This window comes from Colobus angolensis, unplaced genomic scaffold (genome assembly GCF_000951035.1).
Source record: "Colobus angolensis palliatus isolate OR3802 unplaced genomic scaffold, Cang.pa_1.0 Scaffold68, whole genome shotgun sequence".
NCBI lineage: Eukaryota > Metazoa > Chordata > Mammalia > Primates > Cercopithecidae > Colobus > Colobus angolensis.
In genome coordinates this window covers 3,059,241-3,082,488 of record NW_012120487.1, presented here as the reverse complement: position 1 = coordinate 3,082,488, position 23,248 = coordinate 3,059,241, and the positions used below count along the sequence as shown (strand labels likewise).

Here is a 23,248-nt window from a genome sequence, read left to right as displayed (position 1 = left end):
CCACCCATAATCTACTGGGCACAGTCTAATCAGCTGCCTTAAAATATAAAGCTGGCAGAAAAACATGAAAAGGAGAGACTGGCCTAGCCTCCCACCCTACATCTTTCTCCCGTGCTGGATGCTTCCTGCCCTTGAACATTGGACTCCAAGTTCTTCCGTTTGGGGACTCGAACTGGCTCTCCTTGCTCCTCAGCTTGCAGGCAACCGATTGTGGGACCTTGTGATTGTGTACGTTAATACTTAATAAACTCCCCTTTATACACACACACACACACACACACACACACACACACACACATATCTATATCTCCTGTTAGTTCTGTCCTTCTAGAGAACCCTCACTAATACAGGTGGTTAGGTAAGGCCTTACTGCTAACGTGATGTGAGAGCAGAGATCTGAGGGAAAGGGGTGGGGTGATTGAAGGGTGGTAGCCATCACTTCTATCAGAGAAAAGGGAATTCCAGGCAGAGGGAATCTCCTGTCCAAAGGTTCTGAAGCAGGAACGTGCTTGGCATGTTGGAGCAGTGGCACAAGTGAATGTGAGGGTAATCCACCATCACGCTTATCAAATGACTGAAAAGAGGAAAGGGGTACCCTTGGTTTCTTCAATCTGAGTTACCATGCTGCTGAATAAGACATGTATGAAAAAACTACAGTGGCCCCCTCTCCTCAGTCTTGCAGATCAGGTGAACATTCTCACTGACACATCCTTTGAAAACTGTCTTGTAATGTGTCTCTGTTACCCACTAGACTGGGAGCAACATGAGAACAAGGTGCTGCTTTATTCATTCCTGTTCCCCCAGGAACTAACAAAGGGCCCATAACATTATTGGATATCCAGTAAATGTTTGTTGGGTAAACTAATGAATATTATCTATTCACATGGATATTTACATTCTCTTAACCACCTTCAGTCTCCCAAATACCAAACATAAAAGGACCGGGAAAAGCAGAAAAATCTTTTTTTACCAGAGCCTTACCCATGTCCATAGGAAGTTGGTAAGAGGAACTCGATCCCATGAGACACATATGAAAGACCTGTGGGTATTTAGTTTGAAGGAGAGAAGACTCTTTCTTTTATTTTTAAATTTAAAAGAAAGCCCTTTCTTTAATTTTTTTATTTTTGTAGAGACAGAGTATTGCTGTGGTTGCCCAGGCTGACCTTGAACTCCTGGCCTCAAGCAATCCTCCCACCTAGGCTTCCCAAAGCACTGGCATGCGCCACTGTGCCTGACCTCAAAGCCCCTTCTAATATTTTGAAAGGTCATGATGGGAAAATAAGGGTAGACTTGCCATGTGGGGCTCCAAAGGAGAGAATGAGAGTGAGGCAGTGGAAGAAAATTAGGGAACAGATTTTTGCCTTTATAAAAGGATAACTTTCTAATAATGCTTTTTTAAGGGGTGGGCTGCCTTGTGAGGTGGTAAGAGCCCCGTGCCTAGACATGTGCAAACAGAAGCTGGACCTACTAATTTGTCAGAGGATGCCACAGCAGTTGGTAAGACTGACCCATAAGATCCCTTCAAAGGTTCTAAATTATATTTATTTTAGACTCAATGCTCATAGTGGGTTTCAGTTTATCCTTATTTCTAACTGAGAAAATAAAATAATAGCGAATTTTTTTGAGCACCCATTATCGGCCAAGCACTTTACTTACATCACTACTTACATACTCTTTACAACTCTTTACAACCCTCTGAGGCAGGCATTTTGATATCTGTTTTACTGAAGGGGAAATTAAGGCCCATTACGGCCCAGAGGGAGAAGTAACTTTCTTGTCTAGAAAATAGTGGCTAGGCCCATCTGACTCCAGAGCCAGTGCACTTTCTGCTGTGCCCTGGTTTCTTGAATATGTGCTCATTTGTCTGCTGTGCCCTGGTTTCTTGAATATGTGCTCATTTGTATGCTTAAATACCTGCCCTGACATTAGCATAGTATGCCTGAGACTTTAAGAGAGCATGCGGTTGGTTGGTTGTTTGCTTGCTTTTTGAGACTGAGTCTCACTCTGTCATCTAGGCTGGGGAGCAGTGGCATGATATTGGCTCACCACATCCTCTGCTTCCTGGATTCAAGCAATTCTCGTGCCTTACCCTCCCGATTAGCTGGGGTTACAGGCATGCACCATCACTCCCGACTAACTTTTGTATTTTTAGTAGAGACGAGATTTTGCCATGTTGGCCAGGCTGGTTTCGAACTTCTGGCCTCAAGTGATCTGCCCGCCTTGGCTTCCCAAAGTGCTGGTATTACAGGCATGAGCCACTGCACCCGGCGAGAGAGCATGGGTTTTCTAGTACCAACTCCAAGTCTTTGTTCTCCCATTTAATTCCAATATGTATCCCAAAGTATGCCATTCCCATCTCCCAACTTGGCTGTGCCTTTCAAACTGGATCTGATGCATCACAGAATGACAGTCTTGGAAAGGACGTTAGTATCAACCGTCTTCAAATCCCTTCTACAGATGCGGAAACTGAGAGCCAAGAAAGAAGAAAGGAGCTCATGATCTAGTAGAAAAGTCAGACTCATGAATTATCAGTGATAGCAGAGTATAGTTAAGTGTTACAATAGTGAGAGAGGGCTTTCTGGAGGATGTGATTGAGGATGTGAATTGAGACTAATTTGAAAAAATTGACAGGGGACAGCCAGGCAATAGGCAGTCAAGGGCAACAGGTATAGTAGGGCATTCCAGAAGGAGAGGACACAGTGAGCACCCATTCCTTGAGAAGAAAGAACTGTCACGAAATTTATAGTCATCACTTCCACATGTTGTTGATATTAACCTGTACTGTCAATACCATTTCTAAGTTGAATCCAACCTCAGATTTTTATATGAGGTCTCCTTATATCTCTGGCAGAGATTCAGGAATCATTTAAGCATCTGTAATTTTGAGTGTATCTTCTCTCTGCCAACAATATCGTTTAAAAAAACAGGACTGGCTGGGCACAGTGGCTCACACCAGTAATCCCGGCACTCTGGGAGGCCAAGGCAGGTGGATGACTTGAGGTCAAGTGTTTGAGACCAGCCTGACCAACAGAGCAAAACCCTGTCTCTACAAAAAGTACAAAAATTAGCTGGGGGTGGTGGCATGTGCCTGTGGTCCCAGCTACTTGGGTGGCTGAGGCAGGAGATTCACTTGAACCTGAGAGGCAGAGGTTGCAGTGAGCCGAGATCACACCACTGCACTCCAGCCTGGGCGTCACGGCAAGACTCTGTCTCAAAATAATATCAACACAAAGACAACAAACTCAGGACCTAGTCTCCCTTATTTTGAATTCCCAAAGTATTTAAAATTACCTTGGGCCAGTCCTTGGTTATTTCCAGAGGGTATATTCTGGCTTCCTAAGTAGATGTTTGTACTCATCATGTGGCATCAAGATGGCAACAAGCAAAGTGCCTGGCCTACAGTAGGTATTTAATATAAGCTTGTTGAACTAAATGTATTTCTCAATAGATCCTAAGTTCCTTAAGGGCGGGAGGGCGTGAGTCTTATTATGACCCACATGGATCTTGTTATGACCAATGTCTGGTACATAGTAGATTTTCAAGAAATCTATGTTGAATGGATGGATGAATTAATTAATACAGTAAGTGAATGAATAGTAACAAAAACAGTTACCATTTTTTGAGTGCCAGTCAGTATACTAAACATTTTATTTCTATCATTTCATCTATTCTCTAAAGCAGTCCTACAAGGTAGGCATTATCATTGCAATTTATAATCAAGGAGGCCTCAGATTCCAAGATCTGAATATCCATCCAGCTCCAAAGCGCACACAGGCCTTTAATAGAGTTTCTGATTTCAGAGAAGATAGCCAAACTGTTCACATGGATGTAAAATGATGTCTCTGAACATGAAAATGCACAGACTATATACATTCATTTCTAGCCGTCCCAAAAGCAGAAAAAAACAATTACAAAGCTACACTATTCATTAAGAAAGGCTAACTGCTGGGTGCAGTGGCTTACACATATAATCCCCGCACTTTGGGAGGTTGAGGCAGGAGGATTGCTTGGGCCTGGGAGGAGAAGTTTCAGGCAGCCACGAACCTGCCCTTGCACTCCAGGCTACGTGGCAGAGGGAGACGCTGTCTCAAAAAACAAACAAAAGAAAGGCCAGCCAACTATTTCTCAAAGGAGTTATTTTCTTTTTCTTCCACCCCTCTACTCTTTTGGTTTGTTACATAAAATAAATTGCTCCAAATGACAAGTCTTTAAATATACATTTCAAAAATACACCTCAATAAACGAAAAACTGAACTAATCTGGACTTGATTTTTCTTCTGTTTGTTCAGAAAAGAAAGGAAATTTGTAAGATAAAAAGCTGGTATCAAGTACTTAGTTAAAAAAAAACTGAAAAGGAAAAGGTATTCTAAGTAGTGCACTAGGACAATAGAAGCCTCAGTGACAACTATCTTACCTTCAGCATTTATCATACAAAAAGAAGGAGTATTCAGACTGATGACCCTGGGGCAAGGAAAGATTCTTAATCGAAGCAATATTAAATTAAATTATGTTCAGAATATTCTTACAAGACAGGAAAGAATAGTCACACGTTTAAAAATATTTTTAACAAGGGTTGAAAAAAAAAGAGGAGAACCTTGGCAAACTCCCAGCTAGTCAGAAAAATGAACTGGAATTCTTAATTCTTGGTTGGCTTACTCTTACATGAAACAAAGGTCTGGGTGTCAGATAGACAAGACATTCCACCCAGAGTGGATGCAAACCAACAGGTGATTCCAGCAATGCAGCTGATGTTAACCACGAGGGTTTAGCAACAAAGGAGGAAGAGGTAGAAAAAATTATCAGGTTAATACTAATTACATACACTGTAATTAGCCTTTGGGCAAAATGAGACTTTCTGTGGGTGAAATGTCTGTGGGTGAAATGTCTGTGTGTGAAAGGAACTGCTATATTTAACACTAAGACAATGGCTTCTAAAACTCCCACCAGACACCATTCTTACAAAGGGCACGTAGAAGCTTCTGATATCATGTTGGGATTTAGATCAAAAGAGATAAGTTACGTGAGAGGGCTTGGCACAGAGTAATACTTCATAAACACTAACTGAATATAAATCCATTAAAACTGCCTTATTCAAAGTAAAAGACATTTATGGCTCTCACTCAAGGAGATGAGATAAATAACTTGTCCATTCAGTGATAAGTCAGGATGCCAAATGTTGGCTGAAGGACTTTGTTTGAAAACCTCTGTCAGCGTGTCCTTTCTGAAATAATGCTAAGGGGTTCTCTGGCCTTGGATCTACCACTAATATCTGTGTGAAATGCAGAAATGGACACCTCTGTCCTTATCATCAAGGAGTTCGCTGACAGTAAAGTGCCAGGCATAAAGCTCTCCACCATGTTCTAACAGCTTAGCTTGATTTCAACAAATGTTTAAAAAGAAAGAAATTCCCAGATCCATGAAGAAGAAAAAAACAAGAAACAAAAGTATGTTTTCCCTTTTCATTGCTATTTAATTTGCAGGTAGGAAATAAGGCAAAATAAAGATAAAAACTCAAGAACAACTCATGCAGAAATAGGTCTTTAGGGTAGAAATTGCGGGGGAAAGTCATCTTCTTTGATTTTCTAAACAGCTGGGAATTCTTGGGAAATGGCTACACCAAGCAAGAATGACCAGCTTCATTACATGGAGTCAAGTACCTGGCAGATGTGAAAATGAAGGAGTGCCCAGGAATATGAGTGAGATTGCAAAATGTGAACACCTTCTAATGGCTCAGTTCTCCCAGGCAATGGAAAATGAAATGTCACCCTGACAGTCAGGACACCAAATGAACCCACGGTTTGAATCATACCCAGAAAGTGCTCAGTACTCAATAATTTTCAAAAAAAAAAAAAAAAATGCCTAGTGTGAGATGAGATCACCTTTGGGAAAGATTTTTAGATGGAATTCTCAAATGAATATTACCCTTTGAAACAAGACTGAATACTGTCTCAAGATTTTTACCTAAGGTGTGGGATCTGGTCCCCAAAGCTGAAATGTAATTCCTGAGATAACAACGGGACCAGTTGAAAATAAGACCAAGTCACAGAATACTTCTCTCTTTTTTTCTTTTTTTTGAGAAGGAGTCTTGCTCTGTTGTCCAGGCTGGAATGCAGTGGCACGATCTTGGCTCACTGCTGCAACCTCTGCCTCCCAGGTTCAAGCAATTCTCTGCTTCAGCCTCCCGAGTAGCTGGGATTACAGGCACCCACCACCATGCCTGGCTTTTTTTGTATTTTTAGTAGTGATGGGGTTTCATCATTTTGGCCAGGCTGGTCTTAAACTCCCGACCTTGTGATCCACCTGCCTTGGCTTCCCAAAGTGCTGGAATTACAGGCGTGAGCCACCTGGCCTGGCTGCCATGGAGTACTTCTAAGGTCTCTTTTCACTGTGACAGTCTATGATTCGGCTTCTCAGATGACATCACACAGTCTTGTTTCTGGGATAATCTAGACACAGGACAGCAGTGCATAGTGAGGAAAGGAGTCAGACATCTGAAGACACATTTTCATTTTGGTACAAGTTGTACAAGTCTGGTTCTAGCTCACTGTGTGAGTAGAAAGCAGTGAGCTCCCGAACCACTTTGGTTCACTAGGAGAACCAAAGACCCAAGGAAAAAAATGCCAAACAATTGTGTGTGGCTGCATGGATAGTCAAGCAGGAACACACTCTCATAGGTACACACATACACACATGCAGACACACACACACAGTATCTACACTTAATGAACTAGGCATATGACCCTGGAAGCTAGTACAGTATAGTAAATAAAAACAGAGGCTTTGGAGTCAAATAAACATTGGTTCAACTTTGCCACTTAGAAGCTGTGTGATCTTAGATAAGTTAGTTTCTTATCCAAGATCACACAGCTGTTTCCTTATCTATAAAATGGAGCTAATAATACCTACATCTCACAGAACTGATGTAAGAATTATATTACTATACGCCAGGTGTTGTTCTGGGCAGTGTACATAAATTAATGTTCACAATCATCCTATAAATATCTCTATTTTATAAATGATAAACCTGAGGCCCAGAGAAGTTAAGAATTTGCCTGTTATACAGCTAGTTAACGGTAAGGCAGAGATGTAGACATAGGCAGTCTAGCTCTTAATCACTAGACTATCCTGCCTAGCACAGTGCTGGATTAGCTTAGGCCCAAAATACTCCCTTAGCAGACACAGATACACGTATCTATATATACAAACACCCTATACCTCCACTTCCTCTCTGGTTTTTAAAATTTGATGTTTTGATTATTTTATTACATGGTGCCATTCAAATGGGCAACATGTGGACACCAGCTGCCCAAACACAAGGATCCTATGTGGCTGCTCCAGGAACAGAAGAACAAATTCAAGCTTGAGAAATGTTAGTTCATTCTGAATGATGACTCACAGCCGCTATTTTCACAAACAGCCTGCTAATTAAACTTTCTTATGAACTCTGCTAACCAATTTTCCCAATGCATGGAGGAAAAATCATTCATTGTAGACCGGAATCCAAAATCTAATATTAACAGCACAAGTAGGATCTGTGGCATTGTAATTTGATCAGCTTGAGCATTAATAACAGTTAGACACTGATGTCTGAGAGAGTTAATCAGCTTTTGTTGAGATGTACGCAGATAACTGAACAAAACATCTGGAAGGCAGACTAGGAAGGAAAGATAGCTTATCACAAGGGGTTTAAGTGTTTGTTTTACCCTCATAAATCCCCTGCTTACAATGTCCTGTCTTATAGGTGACCACAGTAATACCCTGAATTTACCAGCAAATCATCTGATCTTACAACACACAGAAAGGTGTGAAAAGTCAGTATTATCTGCATTTTATGCACAACAACCTGAGGCACAGAATGACTTCATCCACCAAAAGTCCCATAGCTAGCCCGAGAACAAGAGCTTGGTGGATCCTTCCACTTTATTGTGTTACCACTCATAGAAGTGGCCTAATTTAAAACAAAATCTCAGAAATTATCCTGACATATTCAACTACAGACTGTCCCTGACTTACGATAGTTGGATTTATGATTTCTTGACTTTACAGTGGGTTTACCAGAGTATTACATGCATTTTCAACTTATGATATTTTCAATTTATGATGGTGTATCAGGATATAATCCCATTGTAAATGGAGGAGCATCTTATTGAACTAAAGGCTTTCATTTACAATCTTCCAGAACCACTGAAATTGGTGTTCATTATTTCTGCAGCTATTCCTGAGACTTACTGGAATACAACCTACAGCCGCATTCGTGACTCAGGATGAAACAGCAAGAATGTGGGAAACCCTTTCTGTGAAGGTCTCTCGTCCCAACTGGCAGACAGACATGGGTATGCAGCCGACTTGGCCACTTGCTTGCTGTGTGATCTTAGGCTAGTCACATTAAACTCCATGAGCCTTGGTTTCCTTGTCTAAATATCTACAGTAGATGTGGTTAGGATTAAATGAGATAAATATAAGGCAACACCTAACATCTGGCATCTAGTGCGTGTTTAGTAAATGTAAGTTCCCATTCTATTCTCCTGCCTTCTCAGATGCCATCTCCTACTTCCTACTTGGAATTACATAACCTAACATTGAACCAGGAACAGACATCCACCTTACCTCTCCTCCCGCTTTATCCATCTGTTGGCCCAGGGCTAACACCCTTGGTGGGAAGTGGTTAGGAGTTATGAGGTAGGAGCAACCCATTTATAGATTGCTTTCGTTTACAAAGTGACTTCACATGTATCACCTGGTTTGAAGTCACAAGTACCATCCGAAGAAGGTAGGGTTAAGATTTATCTTCTCTACTGTATATTGAGGAAATGGAGATCCAAAGGGATAACATGACATACACAAGGTTTCAAATACATCTATCAAGTACAGGGGTGGGGAAGGCAAGGCAGGACTTTCAGTGAAGTCTGTCTCAATTCTGGTTATTCTGATGCACTGTGTTTGGTATTTGTGACCAGAAAGTGTTTGGGGGATGTGTGTGTGTGTGATTGTGTGTGTGTGTGCTTGTGTGTGCACATGCATGCCAGAAAAGTGTTTGGGGGATGTGTGTGTGTGCTGGGGTGTGTGGAGCTCTTGGGTAGTGCTCTCTCTCTTTCGTACTTAGAGGGCGATCTGTGTCCATTGACTGGTGAGGGGCACTGGGAAAAGCAAAGGTGGCTGAGGACTAGTTCCAGTTTCCACAGTTAGGACCAGGATATGAGAGTGATATTTGAGTTTCCTGTTTGTTGTCCAGCTCAGGGTTCTGGGCAACGAGGAACTAGACAGAACTCACTGCAGAAACCCTCACCAGAAAGATGGAAGCTGAAAACTGAAGTTCCTGCATGTCCAGACTTGGGGTCTGAAGGGAGAGGAAAGACTGAAGTGACTCAGAAAGCAGTAATATCCCAGTAATACCTCAGTTCAGGGCAGCAGGCAAGGAAGGCCTGCTTCAGACCACCTCCTCCATAGGGCACACTGTTTATACCTTATGTTAATAAAAACAAGAACTCCATTTAGGCAGCTTCTCTGAGTTACTGCCTGCCCTAGCTGTAAAAAGCAAGTCAATCAATCCAAAATGGACCCATGCAAGAAAGATGAGGAAAATTCCATGTATGTGATTCCAGGTTTTCTATCCAATCCTGCATTATAGTGGGCGAGTGTCTCCGCAATCAGAGGCCTGACGATTCAGAGAAAGGGCTACAGGGCCAGTGGTGGGAAAGCGTGTGGGGTTGGGATTCTGGTAACCACTTGAGAAAGGAGCCAAAGTTGTCACCATTCATGTTTCCTTGATGTAAAAAAACTCAAACTAGGTGGTCCGTTTGAGGCATTTAATCACATTTAATTTACTATTTTTCCTCTGGTCTCCTTTTACCATTCTATATTCATTTACTTCTATCCTGTTTTTAAAAAAATTTGATGGCTATTTCAATTTTATTTTTTTCTATACTACCTAATAAGCCAATACAAATCCTTTTTGATCAAAGTGACATGTCAAAAAACAAGGCAGAAAGAGGAAGCAGGACAAAACACACACACACACACACACACACACACACACACACACAGTACAACAACAACAAACCAGGCAAAGAAAAGAAGAGAGGAAGAAAGAGCAAGAAAAATAAGAAGTCAAGTGCTCTTGACTCGTCAAAGGAAGTACTGAGTACAAAAGCCTCTGAAAACAAACACAAAGGGCAAATATCAGGGATTGCTAAGTGTACATTTTATGCTTATACCACCAATAAAATTATTTAATCTGATTCCAGATGTTTGTGATGAGAAATTCCATTAGCGGCCATAGGAATTAGAGTTATTAACCTAGCTAGCTGTGTCCACTTTGTGTTTATAAGGCCTTGCATCTCACCAGACATTCAACTACAAAATAAGGGACATGCAGAAAACTAAACTTAGAAATCCGCAAGAACTTGAAGTAGGTGGAAAGCAAGTCACTGAGCAAAAGGGTACATCACCTTAGAGAGACAAATAATGATTCTCAGATCACAGATGCCATGGGAATTGTGAAAGCTGTCAACTTCCTTCTGTGTTAAGTAGAGTTAGTTACTAGTCAAGTAGAAGGAACGCAGACCTCAGAATCAGACTTGGGTTCAAATCTCGGCTCCACCACTTATTAACTGTGACCTTGGATAAATTACTTAACATCTCTGAGCTTCAGATATTTCACTGACACAAAGGTGGTATCCTCACTTACTCGACAGAGTAGTCCTGCCTGTTCTATTCACTATCTCTTGAAGATGTCTGTATTAGGCAGCTTGTGCTACCATAAGAAAATACCACAGACTGGGTGGCTTAAACAACAGAAATTTATTTTCTCACAGTTCTGGAGTCTGGAAATCCAAGATCAGGGTGCTAGCAAGGTTGGGGTCTAGTGAAGGCTCTTTTACTGGCTTGCAGATAGCTGCCTTCTTGCTTGTTGCATGTGTATGGAGAAAACTCCAGTCTCTCTTCCTCTTCCTATAAGAGCACTAATCCTATCAGATCAGGGCTCTACCATTACGGCCTCGTTTAACCTTAATTACTTCTACAGAGGCCCTATCTCCAAACACAATTACATTGGGGGTTAGAACTTCAACATAAGAATTTTGGGGGGACACAAACATTCATTCCATAACAACGTGTCTGAAGCTTGGCTCAGCTGCCTCCTCTGCATGGACTGGTCTCCTACAATCTAATCTCTGCCAAATTCAGGGCCAAGCTGAAGGCTCACTTTTCTTTGACACTTGCTTAGAGAATCTCAGTCCATTGTCATCTTTTTCTCGTTTGAACACCCATAACTGATGTTGTCTTCATTCAGCATAGACAGTGGTAAGGTAACAGAAAGACCATAGACTTTGCAGTCAGATGCCCTAACCCCACTCACCAGCTGACTAATTCTAGGTCTTGGGTTGTGCATCTGCAAAATGGGAATAAAATCACTGATTAAGCAACACTGATATAAAGCTTCAATGAGATAACATGTATAATATGCCTAGCACTGTAGCTGACACATAGTAGGCATTCCATCAAACCTCCAACTTCACTGTATCATTATGAATCCTTTTTCACTATTCTTCCAATGACATTAATAGCCAGGACCAAGGAAGGGTAAGATTGGGCCCCCGTGAAGAACAAAACAAAACAACCTCCACTCCCCTCTTGCCTCCAGCCACAAAACAGCAAAGGTAGATGTGTAGTTAATATGCATAATAAGCAGCCAGGTCCCCATCTCTTCCAGACTTTCATGAAGGGCTGTCATTTGTTCTGGTTTCCCTGACTCATTGGTCCCATAGCAACACATGGGCACAAACTAGGTCTTATCCATTTTGACCTCCTCATAGACAGTGATACAGAATTTCAGAGAAGGGAAGGAAAGGGAATAACATCTATTTGGTCTGAGAGAGTAGACACTAGATAAATACTGTTGGCTGATTGAAAATGTTTTACAAATGTAAAAACTTTATACAAATATATGATCTCTATCTGAATTTTATCTTCTCTCCAAACTAGAAATCTCTTCTCCTATCAAAGCTCAATTTGGGGACTGTAGAAAAAACGAAAAGGCAACTTAAAGATCTTTAGTTCTTACGAGGAATAAACACAGATACAGAGTTTATCAGTTAAGAGCAGTCAGGGAGATGTGGAATGGGGGCGAAGGGGCAGATTGAAAAAAGAAATCACCACTACTACACCTCACAGAAGACAAGAAGAAAATGAATTTCCCATTAACACATTTCAGAAAGCACTTTCCTCCTACCCTGAAGCTGATGAATTACATTTTTAGATAATGTGTGGAAATTTCAGTTTGACATTACCTTCCTCCTTAGTTCCTAGTCTCAATCAACCAGGCCATTCTACAGAGAAGGGAGGAGTGAGTGAGTGAATGTGTGGGTGTGTGTGTGTGTGTGTTGGGGGAAGAAGAGAAGGCTGCGTGAACAGGGAATTGGTCTTACGAACCAAACAGTCAGCTAAAGTACAGAAATAGAAAATTCTTAAAATACCCAGCCTGATTCACATCCTAGGTAAAAATCCTTTGAGACATCTCTCCTGGGATGTGAGAATACTTTCCTACGGTTATCTGAGTTCGGAAGCGGGGCAGAACTGTCTGATTTGGAAGGTAAGATGAAGGGGAACACAGCCAGGAGGCAAAAGGAAACCATACCTGGTCTGTAATCCTGACTACTGCCATTCTGGGAAAAAATTGTGTCGGAAGATGCAGAATGTACCTGCACAAACCCTAAACCTCACAGCTCCACTCTACTGCCAACCTGCCCTAATTAGAAAGGATGGAAAGTCTCTGATTCCCCTTGATGAGTGTGTAAGAAGCACAATGATTACATGGTTTACTGTTTGCACTTAATGTTCTGACGTTCTTCAAGTTCCCCTTAATAAGGCAGACTCCAATTCTCCTGTTTTGTAACCCCATTAGGCTGCCAAATCTCCTCCATACCTAAAAATTTTCCACTCACCTCCAACAATAACCAACCCCCCTTCCCAAGTCAACAAATCAAAACTCTTTTATTCTTCTTTGTAGAATATGTATGACTGCAGGGAGGTGATAAATAAAATGACAGATGCAAATCTGCCTGATTTTCCTCTGAATTCAGGAGACACATCACATTGTAGTAAGCACATTTTCCAAATCAGCAGCAAAATATGCTGATAAATGCTACCATTTGCTGTACTCTTCCCATCACTAATGACTCTCCTTCTGATGTGCATATAGAAAAGTTCATTTAGCTAATCAATATCTTGGGATTTTCTTGGATATGCCTAAATGAGGCTGGGTTTTTATTATGCTTAAATTGTAGACAGCATCCATGTCAATACAGTGCTTGCACAATAAAGAAAAGGTGAATATACTGAAGAGTATTTCATGACAAGAGAATATCAGAAGTGAAAAAAAACACTCCAAGTCTAGTCTTCTTTGTTTAGCTAAGCAGTGACCTGTTTAATACAAAAAAATTATCTTTTTAATGCACAGTATGCTATTTTCCAAAACAAAAGATTCTGAGCTATAATTATGTTTTCCCTGTACTAAAAAATTTCATTCCCTAGGTATACAAGCTGAGTTGGTTTGTAAAGGGGAGGAGTCAGTTTAGTATTTTGGGGTAAACTGCCAGAGATAAAGTATAAATTCGACAGTTCACAATTAGGCAGTGCTGGCTTCAAGTACCAGCTCCCTTAACTTGGAAGCTAAGTCACGTTGGCAAGTAATTCAATTACTCCTAAGTTCAAGTTTCTGCATCTGTAAAGTGGCCATCTTGAGGATTACATGAGACTCCGTCTACTGATCTCAGCACAATGCTTGGCACACAGTAAGTTCTCAAAAGCACTGGCCATTACGATTCTCCAAGATAACTTGATTTATTATTTAAATGAGCTACTATATTTAAAGCATTATTATAGTGCCCAGTACACACATTAAGACACACATAAAAAATAAAAGCTGCTGCAGTTATTCTTATATGTCTGCTGGGTGTTGTAAGAAATTATGCCAATAAACTCACCTTGGGGCTGAATTCACATTTTGGGAGTGAGTTTAAGGAATTTTTATATCTTAGGATTTTTCAGAGCCTTTTATTGTTTATACAGTTATCTCAGAAGTAAAATTCAACAAAATTTCCATAGTGTTCCTATAAGTCCAGTACATGAAAGTATATAAGGTACATTAAAACAATCCAGAGCCCTCACTCCCCTCTCCTCTTCAACCCAATAGACTGTACTCTGTCGTGACTCAAGGCCTAGATGCTCTAATAGATACTGTCGCCACTGCTGTGGTCCATGTCCCACATCTCTCCTACTGAGAGAGACACACACAGGATTGTTAGCACTTTCAGAAATTTGAGAAAGAACACAAGTTACCCAATGTTACTGCATCAAAACTGAGTTGGTTTCTTTAATTAGGTTGTAAATTCAGATACAAAGGTAGCAGCAAAATATCCACCCTCTTGTCCACAGTAGCAAAGGTTATTTATTTGGCCTTATTCTTTTTCCACTAAATGATATTAATTAAACCAAAGAGATGTATTATAAAGGAAGAAATGAAGACATGGATTAGAAGTGGTGTTTAGGAAATGTTGTCTTTGTCCATTGGGGTAAAACTCTAACTGACTTAATTTTTTGCTATGCTTAACTTCATTTGGCCATGCTGCTTCATATTAGACCACTGCTTCCAAAGAGACATGTTCCAGCTCTACTTCTTTTGTCCAAAACACAGAGGAACACAAAATGCTTTTGTTCTTTGACTAAAATTTTAGCTCTATTCCTTTGCTTTTCTTTCCTCTACCTAAATCCTTACCCTATCTTTTAAACTTTCCCCAACAGCTCCAGCTAACACCAACCTTATCTCTTCCAACCACCCATAGCACTTATGCATTAATAGCATGTTCCATATACTTGTCTCTTAATAGATTCAGTTTTGTTATTGATAATGTTCAGTTTGGTCTGTCCTGTCCTCAAAAAATCCCCTTCAGAGCTCACACTCACTTGAAATGAATAGAAAACTATTCTTAAAAAGTAGACTGTGGCCGGGTGCAGTGGCTCACGCCTGTAATCTCAGCATGTTGGGAGGCCGAGGCAGGAGGATCACAAGGTCAGGAGTTCGAGACCAGCCTGGCCAATACAGTGAAACCCTGTCTCTACTAAAAATACAAAAATTAGCTGGGCATGGTGGTGGGTGCCTGTAGTCACAGCTACTTGGGAAGCTAATGCAGGAGAATCACTTGAATCCAGGAGGTGGAGGTTGCAGTGAGCCGAGATCGCACCACTGCACTCCAGCCTAGGAGACAGAGTGAGACTTCAACTCGAAAAAAAAAAAAAAAGTACACTGCATGGATACACAGACAGTGACATGAGGTAAAAATATAATTCTTTTTTATCACTGTGATGCAAATAATCACACAATGTAAATAGGCAGGTCAAAACTGTTTGCTGTCTTACACTGATTTCTTTTTTCTTTTCTTTTTTTTTTGAGACCGAGTTTTGCGCTTGTCGCCCAGGCTGGAGTGCAGTCCAGCTCAATGCAACCTCCGTCTCCCACGTTCAAGCAATTCTCCTACCTTAGCCACCTGAGTAGCTGGGATTACAGGCACCCACCACCATGCCCAGCTAATTTTTGTATTTTTAGTAGAGACAGGGTTTCACCATGTTGGCCAGGCTGGTCTTAAACTCCTGACCTCAGGTAATCCACCTGCCTTGGCCTCCCGAAGTGCTGGGATTCCAGGCGTGAGTCACTGCACCCCGCCTAATTTCTTTCTAGAGATTTTTCTCTTTTTTCTTTCCTTATTTGTTTTGGGGTGGTAACAAGATAAACACTTATAAAAATGCAAAAAAGGCAAAGAAACAATAATAATAATCCAGCTCTGCTGATTTGAAGACATACCCTGAGCCACCTAACCTTGCCTTGGTCAAGTCACATTGTTTTCTCCCCTAAAATACTGATCACATAGGAACTTGCATTCAGTAAGGCAATCTCAATGTTTACAAAACAAAACCAAAAATAAAAATAAGAAACTAAATCAACTCCTTGGAGTCCGTGGGAATAATATAATTTCTACCAGGTATTTGGTGTTCTTTGCCAGAGTTTCTAGGTTGCATGAACTCAGTGGGTCACATGCCACTTCCTTTTTTTTCCCCAGCAGCAGAGACTGCAGGTAGATGAAGAAGAAAAACTAAAGACTTAGTTTCCAATGCCATCATGTGTCATGGATGTACACAAAAGCAACTCAGGATATGCCTTTCTTCTCCCTGGTACCTGGATTATCCTGATAAGTGTCCTTTCCCAGTTGGAAAAAGAAAAATGTAATGCCTCTGAGAAGATAAGTAACAGAGATATCCAAAAGTATCTTAAAACTGGCATTTTCAGTAAATTTGGTTCTACTCTAAAGGAAGACAAAGGCTGAGTTATATCCCCAGAGGATGATAAATGTTGTTATCTTTGCCTCCCTTTATACACCTGAGTCTTGTTTAAAGCCATGGTGCATTAGATAGACTCTCCAGAGGGTGCCCAACAACCACTGCTCAGAAGAACACAATGTTGCATTGGGTTATGAAGTGGGGGTTAGGCAGGGTCTTTACCCTGTACATGTCTCCAAATAAAATCATGCTTTTGGAAACTAGGGGTGACGCCCAGCTCCACCACCTGCTAATAACTGTGTTGCCTGGGGAAATCACTATGCTTCAGTTTCCTCATCTAAGAAAATAGAAGCTGCTCTCCGTGTTAAATGAAATAGGGTATGTCCAGCACTTAGCAAGTATCCAGCACAGAGGAAGTGCTTGATAAATGGTGATGTTTATGTCCTCAGCACATAACACTTAAGTCCACGCCCAAATTTCTTCTATCTGTTCTCAAACGGAGAATTCATTGACAATTCACAGCCAGCGATGAATCTAGCCTGCTGGTAAGGCTATCAACAGAGTCACTTCCTCTCTCTCTAAAGAAATTTTAACGTTACAGAAGCCAGAACCTTCTAAGGGAATCCATTACATTCTCTTAGGGAGTGGTTGGGGCTGGAAAATCTTAATCTTGAATTCTTATCTCTTTGCCACCTCCCACCCCCCAATCCTCCCACTGGATATTTAGAACTCCTTGTAAACTTCACAGGATCGAGATGCATTGAGATCTGTAGGAGGTGTTGGAGGAAAAGGGGGGACTGGGATGTTAAAAATCAGGGCAACAAAAATACCCATGATGTCATTTACCCTGACTTCTGAACCACCAGCTGCAGCGTCTCCATTTGCCTAGTGTGATATACCTCACCTCTTCCAGTCTGCATTGTGACCTAACCCCAAATGTTGGCCTCTGGGAGGTCCTCCACTAGAGCGATTCCCACTCCTTCTCCATTTCCCCACAGCCCTATCTCTCCCTCCTTCTCTGACTTTTAGCATAGCCAATTAAACCTGAACAACGGGTGGATGGAGGAAATATGCTGCATGTATGGAATGGTACAGCAGGGACTAGTTTCACTGTTAATTTAAAATGCTAGAATTAATTAGGTAGTGTAAATGAAGAATTTAATAAGCACTCTTTACAACCACAAGTTTTACTTTTATTAAACACTGCTACCAAATGAGGGCAAATATCTCTAGTCTCTCTCTCTATTTCTCTGCCTCATTCCCATAAGGTCTCTACAAATAAAAATTTTTTGGGCCTGAATTTAAGAAGGATGCATAATTACAAATTCATGCCTGAATTGTATTTCTGCTTTCAACCCCATAAGTTTCTTCTTTAAGCTCAGATGCTACTGTATGTCTCTGCTTGTGCTGGAGAGGGTGCTAAACAAACCAAAGTTGACAATTTTGGTTTTGTATACCAAATTAAAGGCTGTCTTCGAAGCTGTCACTCCTATTCAAATCTACTCGGTGAACTACCAAATTAGCATTCTTTCAGTAAAGGAATCTGCTTGTTTAAACATGTGTCTTTAGAAAACAAGGAACAACACCATGAATCAGTACTTCTCAAAAATCTCACTACAGTTCTGAAGGAATTCTGAAAAGGTGATTAATAATATTCACTAATATAGCTGGCAGACTCTGTATTTTGAAGGTAAGGCTACACTAAAAATACATTTCCTATATAGGAGTAGGAGGAAGAATCATATGGTTAACTGGTTTTAATTTGGTTTGAATTATCATCCTATTACATAAAGATTATTCAGGAATCTAAATATTGGCTTTCTGAACGTATGGGAAATTCTGTTTAAGGATAGATGTTCCAGTGCTCTGGTACAAGATCATCAAAGCCTGGCCCTATTTGGAGAACTTGATAGATATATTTTTTTCTGTTCTGGCCACTTTCCTTGAAGCATACTAGCTGTACTTATAATAATAGATGTATTTACTGAGGCACCACTAAGCAATAGACACTGTGCTAGATGCAATATATCTAGTCTCTCATTTAATCCTCACAATAAGCCCTTTGAGACAAGCATTATCTTACAGTTTTTCAAATAAGAAAATTATATCTGGAGCGTTACGTGACTTATATTTTGGAAAGTGGCAGTGGTATTTAAGTTTTATGATTTTGCAAACTACTTAATTTATAAGGGGAACAAATTTACATGTGAATTATGAGAACAGAAGAATATATATAATTACACGCACACATATAGAATGTATTCTCTGATTTAAAATAAAGATGATGTATATCCCTATTTTAATGACACAGCTTCCTTTTTTAAAAAAAAAGCTATAGGACAGTTGCTGATTAATTAAACTGTCTAGAGAAAGAAAACAAAAGTCAATACTCAAAACTGACAAGTATTCAAAGTTGGATATGAATGATTTCAGGAGTGGAGTATCACACAGTAGCAGCTTCACTGCCATCGTGATGTAGCCTAATATATCTCTAAGAAAATATTCTCACTGCCAATAAGATTACAGGAAAACTTTCCCCCAAAGAATTATAGTGTCAGTGTCTGGCAGACATTTGGTTCTCAATGAATAGTTGTCAATTAGGAAAAAATCAGAACCTAAAAATTTCATGTATTGAAGTTGTACAGGGTGTTGATTCACTTTCAAATAAAAATTCCCTCACTTCTTAAAGAGCATCTTCAAAACGAACAGACAGATGACATAAAACAAAATACCTCAAATGCAGATCTTCATTAAGTATCTCCCTCCTACTGCAGAGGAGTTGTATTCCAGAATAATCTGCTATCCTTAGGGCCTGTTTCTCCCCAGGGACAAGGGCAGTTGTGTCAACCATCCACACATCCACAGTGGCCCCCTTTAAAACACTTGTTTCAGGGACTTGGAAGAACATTGGGCACACATGAAGCAAATATTGAGAGGAGAAGAATACATGAACAAAACTAGTGTAAAGTATAGGGAGAGCAGAGTGTGGGACTGGAAACTATAGAACAAAGGGAGGGAATGGATGATTAAGAATAAAAGGAGACAAAATCAAAAGATCATTTTACATGAAGATGAAGATGTGCCAAAATCTTCATCTGCTTCCCAGCAGTACCAATCTACAATAAGGTCTTATGTGGTGTATGTGGTGTAAGTTTATGACTGTGTATCCGTGCCATCCTGCAAGCAGGGTACATGATATAGACACTCAGGTGCATCATCACACATGTGCATTTCTGCTAAGATCTGCACATCTAATGGAACAACATAGCTTCAAATCCTGTGCATACCTGTAATTTTGTCTCTCACAAGTTTGCAGGATTCTATTTCACCGATGCTCCCGAAGAGACTCCTGAATTCTTCTTGGGTCATATTCTGGGGTAAATAGTTGACGATGAGGTTGGTTTTGCTGTCATCTGTGGTTGCCCCTGTTTGCATGGGAGAAGGACAGTTTCTGTTGTTGCTGGAGGGTCCATTGCTTGTATTGGATGTCGGACCATTTGACACCTGAGGCTCCATGGTGCTAATTATCTAAATAAAAATAAAAACAATTGAAAAAGCCTTTTGAAATCTCAGACACAATCAAAGTCTCTTTTAAAAGTTTATTTATTTTTTTGAAAAGAAAGAGAAGATAAAGCAAGATGGAGCAAGAGACTGAGTTGTGAACACAGCCAATTTAGAAGCATGTTTTTAACCAAAATGTTAAACTCCCCTTTCTATTTTTAGGCCAGCCCATAGATTTTGAACACAGACTAGAATGCAGTAGGAACTCTCCCATTATTTTGTTAATGAAAAGCTAATTCCTGTTTTCATTACACAATCACTCTCAGAAATGTATACTTAAGCCACACCAAATTATAATTAAAATGTAAAGTAATAATCATGATTAAAATTATAGTTCCATTAAAGCTGAAAAAGCTAAATATAGAGGGCTACACTCACAAGATCAAATACAGTACCTGTTTATTAACTATCTCATAAAATAAAATGACATTAAATTAAGTGAGGTTGTTCAATGTGGGAAGGGTTTAAATTTTCACTGATGCTTAATCACTGATCAAACTTTAGATTTTTATAGATACATGCTAGGGAGCTGCAAAGTCCTCTAAGGTCTTTTTTTTTTTTTTTTTTTTTTAATCTAGCCATTCTGTTATTGTTTCTCCCAGACCTCTAATAAAACAAAAAACATGGAGGCAAAGTTTTCTCTAGGTCTCCACCTTAGGTCCAGCACCGCCTGAGGCTGTCTACTCACATAGTACTCAAAAAGGACTTTCTCTTGATTAAAATATTTAATTAAACAAAGATTTCTGGCTGGTGTGAATGTTCTAAGCAGCATGCATGAGAATGAAGAAATGAATGAATCCCTGTCTTCAAGGAGCTAATAGCCTATAGAGGACACAGACAGGTAAACAGCTGGTGTAGAGCAATGACCATGCAATACAGAAGCAATTACTTCTGCTTACAGGATAGGGAGATTCAGGGAAATTTCTGAGAAGATGCTAGAATAGGGTTTTATAAGAAAAATGAGTTTAAGCTCATGAAGTCAGGTCATGAAGATGCCCTGTATGGGATGACAGACATGGAGAATTGCAAAATTGCAGAGCCAGAAGGCGCTTAAGGGAACAAAATCTAGCTCAACACTCTCACATTGGACATGAAGCCCAGAGATGTCCAATTACTTCTCTGTTATCATAGAAAAATGAGGGCAAAGTCCAGGCCTGCACCCGGGTTTCCTGGCCCCAAACGCAGCCCATAACTTGCAACTTTCCATTTTGTCTTATCACCATCCTCTATTTGTCCATCATAAAATGGCTTCCATCTCCTCAGAAATTGATCATCAACTCTTTGGAAATGAAATCATGCTCTGCCACTTACTAGCTGTGTGACCTTGGGCAAGGGACTTAAACCCTAAGAGCCTTCATTTTTCTCATTTGAAAAATGGGAACAATGCCACCTGTCTCGCAAAGCGGTAAGGACCGATTCAGTGATATGACTTATGTAAAGCACCAGAACAGAGGTGGGCACATAACCACAGTCGCTGATGTTTATTAGTTACTCTGCCAATCATCCAATGTGACTTCTCTCATTGTCTCCTCACAAGAAGGCAATGAGGCATATTCCAATATTCTTTACATCTTATAGATGACGAAACCAAGGCATAGCAGACATCCGATAACTAGTAGCTTCCATTATTATTACCATTTGCCCGCTCAGAGGATTTGGGGGGGGAAGTATTTTCACTTACTATAACATACATGTAAAAAAGTGTATGAATCTGGCCGGGCGCGGTGGCTCAAGCCTGTAATCCCAGCACTTTGGGAGGTCGAGACGGGCGGATCACGAGGTCAGGAGATCGAGACCATCCTGGCTAACACGGTGAAACTCCGTCTCTACTAAAAATACAAAAACTAGCCGGGCGAGATGGCGGGCGCCTGTAGTCCCAGCTACTCGGGAGGCTGAGGCAGGAGAATGGCGTAAACCCAGGAGGCGGAGCTTGCAGTGAGCTGAGATCCGGCCACTGCACTCCAGTCCGGGCGACAGAGCGAGACTCCGTCTCAAAAAAAAAAAAAAAAAAAAAAAAGTGTGTGAATCTTAAGGGTACAACACAAAGAATGTTTACAAAGTGAACACAATTCACAACTGGGTAGCTACCTTTCAGATCACAATATAGAACATGACTGGCACCCCAAAAGCCTTTCTCAGGTTCTCACCCCTGTCATTTACCTCACCCCTCAAAGGTAACCACTATTCTGAACTCTAGTCCACAGATTTGTTTTACCTATTTTTTTCACCTTTATATACATGGAATCATACAACACATACTCTTTAGTGCCTTTTCACACATGTATGGAGTGTCATCTGCTCTGTTACATGTAACGATACACTGTTCTTCCCACTGCCATAGCAATTTCCATTGCATGGAAATATTACATTTTATTTATCTGTTGATGAATATTTGGATTGTTTCTAATTTTAAACTACTATAGATAATGCTGCTATGAGCATTATGCACATGTCTTTTGGTAGAAAAATGTACATATTCTATTGGGGATAGTCCTAGGATTCTATTTTTGGGGTCATAGGGTGTATGTATATTCAGCTTCAGTAGATACTGCCAACAGTATTTCAAAGTGGCTGTATCCATTTATATTCCCACCAGCAGAGTATGAAAGTTCCAGTTGCTCCACATCCTCATCAATGTTCAGAAACCATTTTTTGTTTTTGTTTTTGTTTGTTTTTTCATCTGAAGCAGAGTGGCATAGTAAAAATGGAATGAGCGTTTGAGTCAAGACAACAGATGATTTAAAATCCGAGTTCTAGGCCAGGTGCGGTGGTTCATGCTTATAATCCCAACACTTTGGGAGGCTGAGGTGGGTGGATCACCTGAGGTCAGGAGTTCAAGACCAGCCTGACCAACATGAAGAAACCCGGTCTCTACTGAAAATACAAACTTAGCCAGGTGTGTTTGTGGTGGCGCACGCCTGTAATCCCAGCTACTTAGGAGGCTGAGGCAGGAGAATCACTTGAACCTGGGCAGTAGAGGGTGCAGTGAGCCGAGATTGCATCACTGCACTCCAGCCTGGGCAACAGGAGTAAAACTCCATCTCAAAAAAGAAAAAGAAAAATCTTAGTTCTACCACTTATTAGCTGTGTGATCTAAGGCAGGTTACTTCAATACTCTGAGCCGCAGTTTCCTCTTCAGCAAAACTGGAATAAAAAGCTTGCCATGCAGGGTTATCTTCAGGATGAGAGATAATGTACGTTAAATGTCTAAAATACAAAGGGCCCAGAGGCATCATAACGATTATTCCTCATCATGCCCCACGTAGGTGAGTGTTACTCTAATTCTTTCATCTTCTGATGGTCACAAATGATAAACGAAACAAAAAGGAAAACATGAAAGCCTCAAGAGAAGCCAAGG

At 40.5% G+C, this 23,248-nt stretch overlaps 1 protein-coding gene across 6 annotated transcripts in view; it reads right to left on the bottom strand.

Annotated features, from left to right (window-relative positions):
* The window catches only part of ELAVL4 (ELAV like neuron-specific RNA binding protein 4), a 157,286-nt gene that overhangs the window by 37,873 nt on the left and 96,165 nt on the right, over nt 1-23,248 (bottom strand). For all 6 annotated transcript variants that reach the window (XM_011926241.1, XM_011926244.1, XM_011926238.1 and 3 more), the window contains exon 2: nt 19,617-19,857. In XM_011926241.1, coding sequence (XP_011781631.1) covers nt 19,617-19,857 — 241 coding nt within the window. The remainder of the gene's footprint in view (nt 1-19,616; nt 19,858-23,248) is intronic.